The sequence below is a fragment of the Branchiostoma floridae genome, unplaced genomic scaffold, assembly GCF_000003815.2.
Source record: "Branchiostoma floridae strain S238N-H82 unplaced genomic scaffold, Bfl_VNyyK Sc7u5tJ_321, whole genome shotgun sequence".
NCBI classification, from domain to species: domain Eukaryota; kingdom Metazoa; phylum Chordata; class Leptocardii; order Amphioxiformes; family Branchiostomatidae; genus Branchiostoma; species Branchiostoma floridae.
Window position 1 is genome coordinate 116,981 of NW_023365803.1, and position 18,236 is coordinate 135,216.

The window sequence follows — 18,236 nt, forward strand, 5'->3', positions numbered from 1 at the left end:
AGTGTGACATTCGAACCGCTGTCCTCAAGGTTCAGAGACACACCTTACCGATTGCGCCACACGACCCCACGCTGCACTGACATAGCATGTAATAATGCTTTTGAAGACTTTGACATGGAGATAATCCTCAGTCGATTCAATAGGAGCGAAGTACTATTCGGATTGTACCCAGGCTAATTTCTATAGGACTATTTTGCTTATAATGCTATGTATGCTTTATTACTGGTCCATGTAGGGTTTGTATAGGTACGACCTTGTCTCAATTATGAACTTAGGCATGACAGCACAACAGACTAGAGTGGGTCCAAGCCAATGCCTGTTCAATAATATTGGGGCATCTGTAGAAAGACTATAGTTCAGCATTCCAGACATGTGGGCTAACCCCTGCATGTTTGACAGGTAACTGCTAATCTCCAAGCAGATCCTACAATGGCATAAGATATCACCAGGAGATAGTCAGCCAAGAGGTAGACATTTGCCATAGCGAAACATACTCCTAAGCCGGCTTCACTCCTCTGCCATCTTTTGATACAATCTAATGCTATCGTAGGTAGATTAAGTAACTGCTTGGGGATTAAGTAACTGCCTTAAGTTTGCTCAATACCGGCTCAAGTCCAGGACAGTAAACTGGCTACCGCCAAGCAGGGGTGAGGCACACGGAAGTGCACTTAGAAGCTCAGTCATCTAATTCAAATCATGCTTCAGAGCACAATCGTGTCGTTCTTTTGTTTGTAAATTGTGCTTCATGTATTAAGTTAACTGATATTAGTAACGTTATGTATTTTAGTACACTGCAATTCAGCCATAAGGAACCGTTGATGTTTCTTGTGTTATGTACCAAATAAACCAGTTCATTGTGTCTTCATAGGTTTCAGGAACATTCATGATCTTTGTAAAAAGAGGATGGTATATTAACATAAATGTTGTGTAATGACGAGTACTATTGAGACATCACATATAAATAAAGACACACACAACTTCAGAATAGACCCTTTTAAACTTTATGGTATAAACGTTGTCCTTTGAAGAACTACTGTGGTGCTGGCTCTTAATCTATGGAATGAGAACTGGTTCACGATATTCATCATTTGAAACATTCTCTTTTGCAAAGGAGAACAATGTTGAAAATTGTAAACCAGTCGTAAAACACTGCCGATGGAACTCTGCAAAGGAGGATACTGTTATGGTTTCTCCTCTGCATAAACAAGATACTCAGACTACAAATTCTAGAAACAAAAAATACAAACTCTTTGATAAATACAACGCACAACAGGTGCTGAAATATAACAAGAACAGTTCTCTTCCCATCCAAAAATTCCTCTTCCCATGGAAAAACATTGTTTTCAAATACAGCTAACATCAATTCTCATAATTCCATCAAGTGTCATAATACAGCCATTCAAAAAATGGTCTTCTAAAGATTGTCTAGAATACCTAAAATCTGCACTGTATTGACCTGAGTATTACTGATGCTAAATCTTTAAATCACTTTGAATTCATTGAACTACTTTTTATCATGTGGTGGTATTATGGTACCCGGTGGTATTAAGAGAGTTACTTTTATAACAGGAAAATAAGTGCTTGACATAGTTATCCATGTTTATTGGACAGGTATTCTTTCAATTACAGGCTAAAGAAGCTGTATGACCATGTTGACGGTCAGACTGGACGCCTGGTCCTCCTGGTCCATTTCTTCGTCCATCAGCGCATTCTCCCATCCTTTTATCTCACCCTTTTCCATAAACATATTCCCAGTGAGGTTCTTTGTGATGTTCCTGTATGTAAGCTTAATTCTGTAAGAACAGAGAAATAACAGTGTCAACAAATGGGTTCATGATTTATTGACAAACATATTTCATAATATTTTTTACTCTATATTATTTTCTTATAATATTCAACAATTTTGGCTACATGATATCAAGACCTTCATTGTTACTTAGGGAGTCATTTGTGCGACGTCCATAATTTCAGGGTTAAAAGGACAGCTTTATCATATGATTATTGACCATCATACAACACAAAAATGATGTAAGCAATCTTCAGTCATTGAGTCATCGCCATACAAATGTTTTGCAATGAGACATAAATAATTTGAATAACAGAACATGCAAAGCTAAGGTATTACATTTTTTTTAATAATCATTTCTATTTGTGAGAGGTATATATGTACATTAGGGTCAGCTGCAGGTAAAGAAAATTCAGGTCCGGTTCAGGTCCAGAGCATCTGGTCCGGGTCCGGACCTTAACCTAGACCTGACTGTCTGTGAAACATGGGGCAATACTCAAAACAATGGTCCATTTCATTAAAAAGGATTCTGTTTGGTGGAATATCGCACTACCACTGGTGTTAAAAATCAAACAGCTCTAACTGGCTTTGTACATTTGACTGAACAAACTTGGTAGGAATGATTATTAATGCTAGTCTACCTCCCTTTTGTCAGTTTCTTGGGTCAGTAAGCCCCAAAATGTGTGGAGGTCTCCAAATGTAATGTGTTCTTTCTATAATCTGTCCAACCTCTGAACCACTAATTTTTTTCCGATTCAAGGGGAAAAAACTGCTTTTGTACCCTAAAGAAAGTACAGTGTTTTTTTATTATGCTAATAGCTTTTGATATAACATCTGATAGATATGGTCATAAAAGTACATTTCATGAACATAAAACATACCTTATGGCAACAATTGTGGGTTCCCCTCTGATCATCTCTGCATATAGTCCAAGATTTCTTCTATTTTTTCTGTCGGTTGGTAGGATCAAGAGGGACCACTGGTGGTGTGGAGTGTGGAGTGGGTCACTCTTTGATGTCACAGTGGCATCCGTTACAGTCCATGTGAAGCCGTGTGCAGCTCCATAAACCTGCATAGTCTTGTTAGGCTCCATCATCACCTAAAGCAATTTGAAAGCACATGCTGTTGCTGGGTGTAATACTAATGTATCCGGAAGAAAATAAAACGTAAGAAAGTAAATGACAATAAGATTATCAATAAATGCATGTTTCATAATATTCAGTTCCATTTCCTTTTTATGCTTCATAATCTGCTATGATGTGCATTTCAAAATTACACTTTTTGCTCAACTCTTAATACAAGGTTTTTACCAACAAGCAACACAGATTAATGACAAGCTTTGAAACCTGTCAGCAAAATTAATTGCAAGATATCTTTGCCATAACAAAAAATGAAATCTATTTTCAATGGTACCGGTATTGCATCATAGACAACCAAGAACTATGTTTGTGAATGAGTGGCTGTTAACACACATACTTTGGGAGTAGATCTTTATAATGATTGATTTGAAGTGGGTTGTATCAGTACACAAGGGGTGGGTACCAGTACAGAGATTTCATGTACAAGTACATTACAGGTCCATAAGAACAGGTCCAGGCGATACTCAAAGGTGCCACACGCGTGAACGCCCCCGATATTATCTGTTCATTTTTGCATAAGTCCAACATCAAGTTCACAGGTTTTTTTTGTCATGTCTGTTTATTCTTGATCAATCCAAAAAGAAGAAAAAAATGTTTTCTACTGGTACACAGTACCCATCCCTAAAGTCTACTTAGATTACACACACAAAAAAATGAACAACACACCTTCATGAGTAGATGCGTGTGTTGAGTTCCTTTCTCCTCCTTGTGGGAGGCTAGGTCACTGACCATCTCCATGCACCCTGGCAGAGGGCATGTCCGAACGTAATTCGGACATGTCAGCACATGCTGTACTACATATTGCCTGTCATGTTAAAAATAGAAATAGATATTTTTTAATTCTTGGCATTTTGTTTCATAGTTACTGAAATATGTGCAGTCAATATTGTTTTACACTGTATTACAGTTAGAGTTACAATGGCATTCTTAAGTATTGTCTGTGGCTACAATCATGCATGGTTTTTAAACACACTACGCATTTAAGAAAAATACAAGCGCAATACAAACATGATTTGTGACACCATATGCAAAATGCATTCCCATATGCAAAATGCATTCCATATCATTTTCATGTATTTCAAATTAATCAGAATTTGCCTTGTCAATGTGTGCGGCAGAGTAATGTGGAAGATAACAGTAAAGCCAACCAGTATTCAAGTCAATTACCAGTATCATCAATCAAATGTATATAATCTTTATTGCAAATTCATGCCTGAGGGCTAATTGCAGACAAAGTAAAGTAGTGGTATACATAATTGTATACTTAACAGAGAAGGAAAATCATATCTTTTGATAAGTCAAAAGAGAAATAACGTCTAATCTGACTTCTTTTCCGCAGGCAGTGGGAGATGATATGTCGAACATTTTCATATATAAAGGGGTTGGATGACTTAAGCAAGAAGATTGTTTTTGTTGGTCGGTAAGGTGAGAAAAGCTTGGGAAAGATTTGCAGATTTCAAGGAAAAGTTTGTTTCTTTCGCAATTGTAATGTGAACATATAAAATAAAGTTCATCTTCCACTGCTTTCCCTGAACAGTATTTACATATTCTCTCGTCAACGGACAGTTTTTGTACCTGCCCCTCTCAATTTCTAGTGAATGAGCACCTATCCTCATTTTACATAAAGTGGGTCTTAGCTCAAAAAACAAGTAACTCTTTCTCCATACTGTACTCTGATTTTAACCATTCTGCTGAAAGAGGGAAACAGAACATACCAAGAAAACAATATTTCAGTTCATGTAAATGGTAACTGGCAACTGGCATGAATTCAATTGCTCATTCTAGATTATGTATGCTATACAGGCAATTAAAGAGAAACATGTAACTCACCTCAGGACTATCTTTCCACACTTCAGAGGGCATTGCACCCTGGTAGACCCACACAGGAACTTTTTGTGCATTGGGACTTCCCCCCTCTCCATTGATCTGCCACATGTCCTACACTGCTCAGGGACCTTTGGGCAGGAGGTTTTGATGTGTTCCTCAAGGTCCTTCCTTTGCATTACATCACTGCAATGTTCGCAGTGTATCTGAAATTTTGAAAATATACATTAATCGTTGGGAGCCAAGTACAAGGGTATTCATAAAGACCAGGGCTCATAATACTGGGTCACTACTGAACAGAAAGATAAACATCATCTAGGGTGTTTTCCTGTGGAGTGTGGATATAACATGGCAGATTAATGGACTCCAAATATTGAATACATATGATTCATATAAAAATTAAACTTTATGTCAAAGATATCAAGACTTTAATTGGACAGTTTTGCCAATGTTGATCTTTATGAAATCTTTATGAAATGATTATGTCAAAACACACACTGCACAGGCAGACTGTGTGTTCACTACTGTTGAGGGCCATACTAGCTGCTGCTCTGCCCTACTACCCTTTGACCGAATGATACCAGTACCCCTGTTGGGTTTGTTGGATGATAAAGAAGAAAGAAGAATATGTACATTCACAATTAAATATACTGAGACCTCTTAACTTCATCATAATCATAATTTGCTATCATGTAAACATTGCACTGGACAGTCAATCATGGGAGCATTCATGTATAAAATGTAAAATCAGAAGTTGACAAAACACTCAATGAACATGAGAAATCTAAGACCTCACCATCTTATAGTCACAGCCCCAGTCATGGGCTGCCATGCTGCCATATGGCCCAACCCAGTTACACATGGATCCAGAAGGACTCTTTTCTGTGATGAAAATATACAACTGTATATGTCAAGGTATCTTGAAAGAGTCACATAATGGTAAGTTAAAGTGTTCTGTTTCTCGAGATAATGATTTGGTAACTTCATCTGGAAAATCACCTTTTTGGCAGTGTGTTTCCAGATAGAAGTAGGTACATTGGTAACCTTCCAAACTGCATATTCCACTTGCAAATTAAAATTGATCCCTGACCATCATACTCATGCTTACAAGCAAACTTTTTGATGAAACACATACTAATTAGTACGGGTTCAAGCTTAGCAAAATATTTCTTATGAGTGCCTAGTGGTGCGTACCTAAAGCCCGGACTTGGAATTGGACCTAAAAATGTTTAGGTCCAAGTCCAAAAAAAACCTAAATGTCCGGACTCAAGTCCGGACTTGCGAAAAGCTATCTGTCACTTATATTCCCTTTTCTTGTTCTAAACCATCTAAAACCTTCCATAGACAGTGAAATTTGCACTTGAAAAAGCCAAAAACATCTTGTGTTAACACTGGCTGTATATAATTTGCATGTATTTTGCACATTGCATTTCAGTTCATGCTAACATGCAATTTTATATGCACCATCCTCCCTCCCCCTCAAAAAAGAAAACTTTCTAGCGCACATAATACGCAATGATGGGTTCAGAACCTGAATATGAGTTTAGGTACGCACCACTATATAGAGTGCCCCACTTGAAGTTTGTCCACTGGTGGTTTGAGTGGATCGATAGATAATATGGTACACCTGGCTGTTATTCTTTTGGAGGGTTGTTAATGTTATGCAACTTCCTGTCTTGTGCAAGTTACATAAGGGGTTCTCAAAAATATCATAAGCAGAACCAGAAAACTCTCATTTTGAGTAAAGTATACATCTAAGTTTATTAAAGAGCTTTGTTCTATAGTGTATGTATACTGGAGCTTCAAAAGAAAGCATGCCAAGTAGGGTTGGGTATAATTACCATATACAAAACTGGAATTTCTTACTGGACATGTCCAAATACCGGCCCTGTCAAAAATCAGTGGACTGGGCTTTGGACCGATTAGAAAATGAACATATTATATTGGCAGGCATTCACCCGTTTTGTGTCTTACAGGTCCAAAGAAAATGACAAGAGTGAAGTAAAATAGAGGTCATACTCAGTGTTACCATTAGCTTATACTCACAAAATCATGATGTCCATCAAAATACTTTGATACTCTCGTTGATACTTTGATATCCTCTGGACCTGAATTGGACTTGGATTTTCTTTACCGGTAACTAACGCTAATGCCAAGTTTGAAATGCACAATTCTTTGGTTTGTATTAGTTAGATCTACACAGTCAAACCTGTATTAGCGGCCACCGTTTTATAGCAGCCATAGTGGCCACTTTTTTGTCGGTACCTTGGATTTGTAATTATTGAGAAATAGGCTTAGCAGCCACCTGTCCAACGCGGCCACAGTCACACGATTTCCGGTCTTGTTGATACCGAAACACTGCCTGTTGTAACCATACTTCAGCCTTATGTCACCCTGTTCCAAGTTTGAAATTATAGTTTGCGAGGATTTGGAGTTCCTGACAGGGTCATCTTGGCGGTAGCAGAAGGTATGCATGCCCTGAGCATTTAAGTGCAAGTCTTTGTTGGTGAATTTACCGAGCGAGACCACGTTACTTGGTGAGAAAGATTAGTGGGAACTATCATGTGTAGCTTGCTCATGGTCAATTGATCAACATTTTCTCTATAGTGGCCACTTGTCTATAGTGGCCATATTTCAACAGTCCCTTGAGTGGCCGCTATAGACAGGTTTGACTGTAGTGTAGTACAATTTTTCATACTGAAAGTGGCAAAAATCTGAAAGTTGCAAAATCAGTCAAAGTGCAACATTCTAGAATATCCTGATTTTGAAAAAGCTGTCCAACATCTGCCTGGAGAGTTAGACTGTATAGGCAACATTGCTTTGTATACACCAATAGCAGAATTAACCATATATTGTACGTGCATGCATGCACACACCAATGCAATTTTCTATCGGGGAATGAAATTGTTAGACTAGTTAAATAATACAGTGGTTACATACCTCCATTCCTGCACATTGCATCAGCATTGTCAATGAGGTTTCTGACACTCAATGGCACAGTAAGACTGTTCACGTCCCTAATGACTGCTCTACATTGGGGGCATGCTTTACGAATCTTGATCCATTGACAGATGCAGTTCATGCAAAACTGGTGGCCTCCTTGGCACATCCGGGGGTTTCTCAACACAAGCTTGCTGTATTGTAAACAAATAAATTAGATTAAATGTAACAAATGTTGTTAAAATTGTGGGGTGATTGATTAAAAATAGCTGGGCTGTCTACCTAGGCCATCTAGGCTGTCAGGCTACTTAGATCCCCCCATTCATATCCCCACCATATGGCACTCAGCCAAAATAGCTGATTGAGAGGCATAGTAATTGCTAATCTCTGCCAGTGAGCTGAGGTTGGCCTGTCCACCACTGGCTGGACCCTTGGGGAATGTGTCTGGGAGGCCTTCCTTGCAGCAAAAAAGAACACAAGTACCAGCACTGTGTCTTTGTGCATGTGTGTGTGTACATGTATGTATCATTGTATGTGTATGTATGTGTGTGTTTGTGTATGTGTAAGAATGGGCTTGCCAGCAACAGAAATTTGTTTCTTTATTGAAAATCTATCTTCTAGAACAGAAACTTTCTCAGCTTGTGCAACAAGAAGGACGAGCATAAATCACTGTAAAGCTAAACTTGTCCTGACCAAGGGGGGTATGATTACACATACCTCTTTGTTCTCTTTACCAGTAGGCCATGTTGACATATACAATCTCGGTAGTCACATTAGCCTTCTTGAGGCTGTGGATTGTTATCCACTGTACAAGTTTTGTGTCCAGGACAGAGCCCAATCCTCTCCTTCCACTGTCAATAATCTCTCCAACCCCCTTGGATGGAGTGGGGTGGGGAAAGTATTGTAAACAGCACAGATTTTGTGACTTGTCAAAGTTTTTGTATCCAGGACCTCTGTTTTCTAGGTCAAACACCCTAAAGCATTTACCCAACACAGTACTAGTAATTGTGTTCCTGACACCTGCAAGGAAGGCCTTCCAGACACATTCCTGAAGGGCCCTGGCCAGTAGTGGACAGGCCAGCCTCAGGTCACTGGCAGAGTTGCCATCAGCTGTTTTGACTGAGTGCCAAATGATGGGGCTATAAATGGGGGATCTAAGTAGCCTGACGTGATAGCCAGGCGCAGCTGGTAGACAGGCCAGCTAGACAGCCCACGTAGACAGCCAAGCTCTTTCATCAAATCCAATTGTGGGAATAGTGTGCAAACATCTTTTAACACATGTTTCCGTGGATAGGCATGCATGCCAGTGTGCCTTTCACTTAATATGGATACAATCCATTCATGCATTCTCTAGTTATTCTGTTCATACATACATACATAAAAATGCTACCAAAATCATAACAGTGCATCCATGCTCAAAATTTAGGGACACAGCTCCAATTTTGAATGTAAAATAAATGCAATGATCAATATTAAAATTGAAATTTAGCCCTGATTTTCAAATATAGCATAGATCTAGAGCATTGCCCACCCACCCCATGAAGATTGTCATGCCACACACATGATGACAAGATGTGACACAAACTGTGACCAATCAAAAGAGAGCTAAATAACATAATGAGTAACACTGCACTCACCATATACAACACTGCAGTTCTGCAATCTGATTTTGGTCCTTGAATACGGATTGGCATATTCCAGCCTTCACTTCCTCTTCTGCAAACTACATAAAAACAAGTGATAAATAGAGGTTACTTCCTCTTCCTAATTTGAAGCATCTGCCATCATCATGTTGATCATCCTTCAATTCATTGTAAGGGAAATTTAATGGTGCGCTCCACTTACCTCTGCCTGAAAGTGCACAGGTGCCGACTTGTCCTAAACTAGTTGCCCGGTTGTGCTCAGGACTCCCCATGATTTACAGGGTTACATTAATTTAACCATTTTTGTTTACTTTCGCCTACTAGTATGTTACTATCCTACGTCACTATGATGAAAGCTCACACATTATATAAGATAAAAATTCGACATCTATTCCTCTTTTCACCTCTTAAGACATGAATCCTATATATACAACGTTTCATCTTGCAACGGGGCATAGTACGTTTGACACTGGGCTTCTACATTTTTTTAATGTGCGGGACGCTTCTCGCCGGTCCATGTGGGGAGCAAATTGACAGATATGTTACCCCTGATCACATACATGTAATTCTGTTGTTTCTTTATCCGCTTGGTTCGTCGGATGATGGTCATGTGTGCTCTTATTTTCTCTCTCTGTGCTTTATCTCAAGGGTTCTACTCTCAATGCTTTTTTCCAATTGGTCGGCAGTCAGCACACATTTGGCAGATCATTTTTTTCACTTCTTTACACAGTAATACATTCTTCTGCAGTCACCTCACATGTGTGTGATCTCTGTTCACATGTATGTTATCATTTTCTTATCTTTGATATAGTGATTATAGTCACTCTAAGGTGTCTTTGCTACATTTGGGAGCTACATGACTTGTACCCTGGGAGCCAGCTGGGATCGGGCAGCTATGACAGTTTATTCGGTGGCTCATTAGACAGTCAGGCCCACCGATCTCCTATTTCTAAGTAGCATCCAGGGAGTTTAAGCCCCATTCCGTCCATCTGCCCTTATCCTTATTATTCCATCATTGTTCATATATATCTAACTACATACGGTGAGATCCAAAACTATACCTTTCATTTATATTTCCTATTGTTACACCGGCAACTGGCAGTGGCACAAATCTCTAATGTTTATATAAATTTTTATAATGGTTCATTCCATACAGGGGTGACAGGGATGGCCATTGTTACTCTTTCTACTTGTGGATCTTTGCAGTCATCAGCTTCACCTTTTAAATTTTCAGCTTTGACTCCAGGCATTTTCTCCGGAAACACAAACTCCAAAACGTGATTCCTACCAAAAACAATACCTGCTTGTTTTTTCAAGCAGGTAACAATAATCACACATCCTCGCCTCAAATCCAGACTTTCCTAGACCCCCAATCTATTAAAATCCAAAGTCTGGATTCGGATAATTTATCCGAACAAGGCAAGCCCCACCCCCACCTCCCACCTAATTTTGGAACGGTATCAGGACAACTCGGCACATGGGACGACTCGGCACTTAGCCAAGTGGGAAAACTTGGCACCAAGAATATGACATAAAATTGTGAAGGTTTGTGAGAAATGCAACATGTTTAACTGCAAAACATTTCTCTCACTGCAATAACTTGTAAGTCATACAGTCGGCACAATTTTACGGATATAATAATATTTTTGAGGCTCTGAACGTCACTTCGCGGTAACTTTGAACGGCCGAGGCTCAGATCGGTCATCTCAACGCGTTTTTGAAACCTACAAACAGTTGTAATCTATGACCAACAAAATATATTGAACTGCTTATTACATCTATTTTCATATGTACTAACTTGCAAACACGGTCTAAGTAGAAGAGAAGTAGAGTGGAATCGTGAAAGAACGCCGATATAACAACTAAAATGGGCTGTTCCAAAAAATAACTGTAGAGGGGGGGTGGAAGAGGTCAAAAATCAACTTTTGTCCCTACCCTAGTTCCAATCCAGAAATTTCTCAAACCCTCCCTGGTTCCCAGTCCAAATAGCCCCGAACCCTCCCTAGTTCCAGTCCAAAACTGCCAAAACCCTCCCTAGTTCCAAGTCCAAATTGGCGCAAACCCTCCCTAGTTCCAAATCCAGACGCTTGAACCCTACCCCCCCTCCAATCCAGCCTCTTCCACCCCCCCCCCCTCTACAGTTATTTTTTGGAACAGCCCAATGGCGTCGCCCGCAACATGTTTTGGGGGACTTGTATCCTTAAAATTTGTATCCAAAACGTTACCTCATGGGGTGAGATTGATTTTTACATTCTTATGTCACTTATTATGCTGCCGGAATGATAGGATTATCATTCTTCGAGTGCAAAATATAAAAGTTATGTGCCGAGTAAGTATGGTGCAGACTAGGGCCGAGTTGTCTCAGGTGCCGAGGGGTCTCGGCCCAATCATACAACACAAAATCAAGGAGCTTATATTGACAAAATGTAACAATACAGCATTTCATCAATTAATATGTTCACAACAATCTACACGTGTCATAGAGATCTATAGCTGAGGCAACTAGGCTCTGAAAACGTATTCCCAAGCCTAATTACCCCAACTAAACTAACCTGTGAAGTTGACTCCATGCTGTTTGGGGACGCCATGTTGTCGAGCGCTGGGTTTCCCTAGGTCTCAGTACGCAGTATTTATGGGCAAATAGTAGCCTGGTGAAAAGTAGTGCGTCATAGTATTTGCAACGGCAAACTTTTTCTTCCGTGCACAACAGAGAAGTGGAAACTGTGGTGAATTGTAGAGGAATAAATCAGTTTTGAGACTTTACAGTGGAATTGTGATGCTTCTTCGGCCGGCGTGAATTTGCGCATTGATACCGTACCAGACACTGCCTGTGCGTAGCCTGCCCTTTCTTCATTGTTCTTCTAATATGCTCCTGACCAATCAGAGAGCACCCAGCCCTGTGACCCCAAAGTTTAACCCCAAAAACAAGATGGCACCGAAAAGTCCGCGAACTGCAAAAATACAGTTTATAAAAAGCCCGTCCTTCGGGATCAGCCTTACATGTACATCTAATAATGATAATAATAATAATGATATCGGGTGTATTTTGCAGCCAGTAGAAACCCCAGTGTGAGGCACCTCCTCGAGCACGGGACCCCCGTTATACGTCCATCCCGGAATCCACAGGAAATCACATGAAGGAGTGTAATCTACTCAAAGACATTATGTTTTGATGAGTAACGTTAAACATGGCAGGTCGCTATATTTTGGCAAAGAGTCATCTACTTTTTCAAACTTGAAGGTCCGCTTTTTACAGTCCAAAATGTTTCAAAGGCGAACTGACTGACATTTTTCATGCACTGAGTTCAGTTTCAAATTTGAACTCACAGCTAATATATCGTACAAAAAATCATAGTTGCAAGAAGCACTCATCATGACTCATGACTTACATAGCTTTTCACTCACAGTTTTTTTTCTTCTTAGAAATATGAAGAACTTGTAATCACGGTGCCTATATTCAAGGAGCTTTTATCAGGAATATTCTTTGCAATCTAGGAGCTAGACCAGACTTACTGATACAGTCTGACCACCAGATGATGTTTCCCTACCTGGCTTTTTCCCTACCACTCTCTACTTTCCATTTTCCTTGTTTAGGGGAAGCAGAAGTATCTTTATGTGCCAGCAAACTAAGTTAAAGTCTTTTATCTATTGTTTCTAGATTTTATAAGTGTGTCAAAGAGACTAATTGATTCTCTATTCTACAGTGTCTTAGTCCTGCCGTGCACTCATGTTAACAGTATGGTAGTCAGTGACAGACTGAGGCCAGACAGTTTACACTAGCCGAATTTATTGGGTGCTTTTATAGTGAAATCTCATGGTCCCGATATACTGCAAATCGCAAATAAATCTAGTGCTCGTGGAAGGCCACAAAGGGAGTGTTTGCCATCCTGAAAACTGACCCGATTGTAAACAAAGGACACACGCTGGTTGCATTATGCAGATTGGGGCCCGGGTAATTGGCATCTAAATGGGGAATATAGCCGGTGCGTATTTTGAAAAAAAAATTGATTGTGGTGCTTGAGTGTGAAGACGATATGTAACCAAATGAATTGGTTGCCTTGGGTGATTGAATCGGATTGATACTATTAGATCATATTTGTAGTTTAATAATTTCTTATGACTGTAATTTCTCATGATTATTTTGACATTCTTGATGGATGACAAGCATCATCTTATTTGAAAAAACAACCATATTGTTGTTTCAGAGACTTAAACCTGTTTATCAGAAACAATAAGGTTATTACTTTGTGCCTTTGAAATCATTTGTAGATGTATGATGAAAATGTGGCAAGTATGGATTTTTAGACAATGCTGGATACCAGGCTATTTAAGATTACTCTCACCAACCTTTGTGTGCCTATCAACAAGATAACTCAAGAACAACTGGATGGACTTCATGCAGGCCTCGAAATAAGCTTTTTCCATATGATATTGTCCCATAAAATTGTTCCCAAAAATAAGTTTCAATGGTCCTAAATTGAGGGTGGTCTCAACCAGATTTTTAGGAAGCATGTACCACAACAATAAAGTTTAGTCAGAGTACAGTATTTCTGTATAAAATGTCCATAACAATAAACTAAAAATCAACACAGATTCAAATGTGTCTTATGTGATTTATTATTGGATATTATCAGACATTCAAGGCAAATTTCCACTTGTTATGTTACTAAAGTTACAGCAAATGGTCCCTACAAAGGACTGGGGAGTACCAAACTACATGTTTTTGTAGTACACAAAATACAAACGTTTTCCAGTTGCTACATTACTTAGTTACAGAAAGTGGTCCACAAAAATGAGAACTATGCTATTACACAAAATACAACTGTTTTCAACAGACAAAAAACAACTTTCAGTCCAACTTCCACTTGTTACATTACTAAATTTACAGCATGAGGTCCATGTACAGGAGTCTGGGATTACCATTATTTCTGTTACAAAAATATAGCTGTTTCCAACAAACAAACAAAAAATTCAGTCCAACTTCCACTTGTTACGGTACAAGATTTATCGCAAGTGGTCCCCGTACAGTAGTCTTCGAGTATCATTATTACTATTACCAAGGAGCTTATATCACAAAAAATACAACTGACCACAAAAAAAAACAACTGTCGGTCCAACTTGAAAACAAAAACAAAAAAAATACAATCCATGTGTTTTTGTTCAAACTTCTTATTATTCAATTTAATGGAGTATAAGATACTAAAGGTAATGCGGCAAAATCAGAAACACACCAGGCCATCTAATTGGAGCTTTCAGAATATGCTTAGGTACATTACAGAGAAGTATCGTGGAAAATACCCCAAAAACAACAACTGCCCAGAATTCTACATAAATGGATAGTTATAAAAACTGATTGAGCAACAATACATTTTGATCATACAAGAGCTGTAAGAATTTGAACAGTCCTAAGACTGTTGCTAAACACTCTACCCTTAAACATGTCAAGACTGACAGTCTACACAAATGTAAGCTGACTTGGTTTTACATGCAATACTTCTCTGTGATATACTTAAGCATGTTCTGAAGGCCCTCATTGGATGTCCTACAGTACCTTTCTCTCCACATAAACTCCTTCAAGTACGATTCCAAATCCGTGGGCAGGCATCCCCTCATCCGACGCAGTTTTGCTTTTTTTCTGCTCCAATATGCCTCAATGTGCTGAGTATGTACACCTGTGGTGGGGTCCACAAAGTTCTGTGAGTGGTTTACTGTACCATGATGAACAATGTTTGGTAGGTGGTGAACATTGCGATATGCAGCCCATTGATCGCTATGTATGGTTGAGCCAGGCAACACGCACCTCTCTATGATAGGAAGGAGAGTGGCCTGATCCCTGCGCTCAACTACAGTCATATAGCCGATGGCCGGGCGTACGTCTGTCTGGACAATTCCGAAAACCCAGATGGGCTTAGGCCTGCGTCCCCTGCCATATTTTGGAGTTTTCCGAAAACAGGATTCATCCATTTCTAAAATCGCACTTGCCCCGCCCATCGGGACCACTGGTACATCTATTAGTTTGAAATCACACAAACGCCTCATGAGCCTGCACATTGCAGACAGTGTCTTCTTCCCGACGAAGCCAACCACTCTCAGCTCATTCTGGATTTCTGTGATGAGTTTGTCTTCGCACCACTTCTGAATAAAGCGCATCCAGATTGCCAACGATACCTTTGGAAACTCTTGAAAAATACTGCCGGCTCTGATGCTGGTTGTGGACCTGCAGGCAGGGACAGGACACCGCCAGGCGAATTTGTCGGCGATGTCTCTCTTCTTCTTGAACTCCATGTCCACATTCGGACAATGCTCACATTGCATGGACCAATGCAACAGTTCTAGTCCCTGCATCCAGTTGATAAGATGGAAAATCGATTTGTTGGGGGAAGTGAGGGTTTCCAAGTCAAGTTCAGACACGGGTTTTGACATGTTAATGTTCACACCTGTAGCTTTCACTGTTGACAGTCAATTGCTATGTTGCCCCCACACTGTAGCTGTTGACCCAAGAATAATATTGTTGCAGCGTAGGAAAAGCCTTGTTGTGTAGTGTCAACTTCTTATCGCCAAACACCTGACATGAGGATAAAATAAAAAATATGATTAAATAACATGCATATTACCTTATATATCATTTTAGGAATATGCTTACCACATATGCAATAACATGCAAATTATACTCTCTTTTCATGCTAGAGCCATGCATATTCCTCGTAAATAAAAACGTAAAAAACAAAGACTTGTGACTTGTCAGGAAAATACACAGCGGTAAATCACAAACCAATTACTCCTAGACACCCTTGAGATCATTAGTTATCACCCCATGGCCTTCTAATATTTCCAATAATCGACAACTCACGTGAAATTTGTCAGAGAAAGCTACTCTTTTAATGTTTTTTTTTTTTTTAACCTTCTTCCTCTAATCCTCTAGATTTGAAATTACACCAGTGCGCATGTCTGAAATCTCGCTTTCGTTCCCTACGTAGTTTGAAAGCCAGGAAACGGCATGTTGAGATTTTCACAGGTAACGATAATACTCTCCAAGCTGAGGTCGAGTCTCGAAGATATAGTAGTAGTCGGAAAATTTACCGGCGCGCACCTCTGCTTGGACAAAAAGCCAACATGGCCGCACTTGTGACCATGTGTATGTGGTGTAGGCAGAGAGAATAAACAAGGAGGTTAAAATCATTGATATATTAAAACGTTACCATAATTTCCCAGCTTTCTCAATGTGTAAATTATAGTTCCGTTTAATCAAACAAATATATCAGTAATTGTCGCTTTGTCACCAGATGGACAGCACCAGAAAAACAAAAAAGACAACTTACATGCTTAACCCCGGGACTCAGAACTGGAAAGAGACTCTACCCTCTGATGTTGTTGATGTCCTTGCTCAACGTCTAGTATTTAGCTAGACGTGAACTCTTGATGCTGTGTGTATCTTGGTACAGTAGTTTTCAATGACAAGACTCTAACGTTAGGTGAAATGTCTCTTGGTGTGTCAACGTAAACGTCGACGCGCGATTCGAATACTCTGTGAAAGATGGCGGATAGTTATAACCGGCGTCGTGATCTGCTCATGTGACGTAAAGACGATTCCACTCATTTGAAGGGGGTTACTAACTCACTCACTCACGGCCCGTATTATACTAGTAGTTTAAAACTCAGTGGTTTAATACATCACCTGCTTTAATCCGTTAAAATATACCTACACCATTAGTTCTTAATATTTTTTTGGTCATTCTTACTAGAGGTAGTTAACACCGCTTAGTCTTTCCAAGGAGCTTATATCCAAGGAGCTTATATCCTTGGTCTTTCCAAGGTAACAAATGCGTTACATCATGAGTTGATTGTTGTTGTTCTTGTTGATGTAACGTTACTTGCTTTCTGGAATTTACTCTGGTGCTTCTCCCCTGGTACTTTGCATATTCTCACTTACTAGTAATTCCCCTCATTGAATCTTGCTGTTGATTTAACGTCGTTATGTAACGCCTGATACATCCTCTGTCTGGTCCGTTTGGTCAGAGTTCATGTGATTCGACGTATCCATTCAACTGAAGGACTGTATTACATAATACTAAATGCTCTAAAAGTATAAAACTCGCATTTTCTACTATTATATATTCTTTATTATATACCTATTGTTTTCATTATTGTCTATGTCGTCATAACAAACTGTGTAGATAGTGCAAAAATTAGTGCATTAATAGCCTAATCATCAATGGTTTAGTCTGAGCCAATATGACCTTTGACCCGAAGTGGCGGAGCTGGACTGTTTTTGATACAGCACTCAGCAGCGCACACATTTCCTGGAGCTCGACTTCTACGCGATAGATTCGCTTTACCACGACTAGCCATGGCATCCAGACAAGGAGAGGTGAGTAACTATAGTTAGCTCCAGCCCTGCTCAACCCCAGAATGATTTTGTCACATTCTAAACAGATACATACAGAGTAGAGTAGAGTAGAGTTTTTCAGTCGGTACAGAGAGAGAGTTCCTCATTATTTGTCCTAGCTACAGTACCATTGACATTGTCCCGTGGTCTCGAGTGTGACTCACATCGAAGTGCTAATTAACACAATCTGCATAACGCCAGACTAGCGTGGGCTTTCACTCGTCCAGGAAACAAAGACTTTCGGCCGGGATTTCAGCGATTTTTAGGATGATATTCATTTCATACACTGCCATGGCCATGGAGAGGTCTCATATTTTGCAGAGAAATGGACACATTCACCCTTCCTTTGTGTCAGTGGGCTTGGGTTGGCAGCAAAAATCACACTCCTATTGTTATGCGTGTAGACAATAGATGTTGGTGACTTTCGCATATGATAATCTCATTAAAAAACCTGTTTTTCAAGACAAGGAAGACTGAGAAAAAACAGACATTAGACCTTGTTTATCTTTATGTTAGCA

The 18,236-nt window shown here is 39.6% G+C and overlaps 2 protein-coding genes across 2 annotated transcripts; both read right to left on the reverse strand.

Moving 5' to 3' along the window:
* Window positions 1–1,151: 1,151 nt before the first annotated feature.
* Window positions 1,152–11,979, reverse strand: LOC118408666 (TNF receptor-associated factor 5-like). The gene is made up of 8 exons (XM_035809520.1): window positions 11,885–11,979; window positions 9,327–9,412; window positions 7,690–7,883; window positions 5,546–5,631; window positions 4,756–4,955; window positions 3,592–3,730; window positions 2,668–2,885; window positions 1,152–1,793 (listed from the first exon to the last, which is right to left on the reverse strand). The coding sequence occupies exons 1-8, from the start codon at window positions 11,918–11,920 to the stop codon at window positions 1,631–1,633; spliced, it is 1,122 nt and encodes a 373-aa protein (XP_035665413.1). The 5' UTR covers window positions 11,921–11,979; the 3' UTR covers window positions 1,152–1,630.
* A 1,946-nt stretch (window positions 11,980–13,925) lies between these two features.
* On the reverse strand, window positions 13,926–16,894 carry LOC118408667. Its single transcript, XM_035809522.1, has 2 exons — window positions 16,652–16,894; window positions 13,926–15,897 (listed from the first exon to the last, which is right to left on the reverse strand). Exon 2 carries the CDS (start codon window positions 15,753–15,755, stop codon window positions 14,814–14,816), a length of 942 nt encoding a protein of 313 aa, XP_035665415.1. The 5' UTR covers window positions 15,756–15,897; window positions 16,652–16,894; the 3' UTR covers window positions 13,926–14,813.
* Between the last annotated feature and the right edge of the window lie 1,342 nt (window positions 16,895–18,236).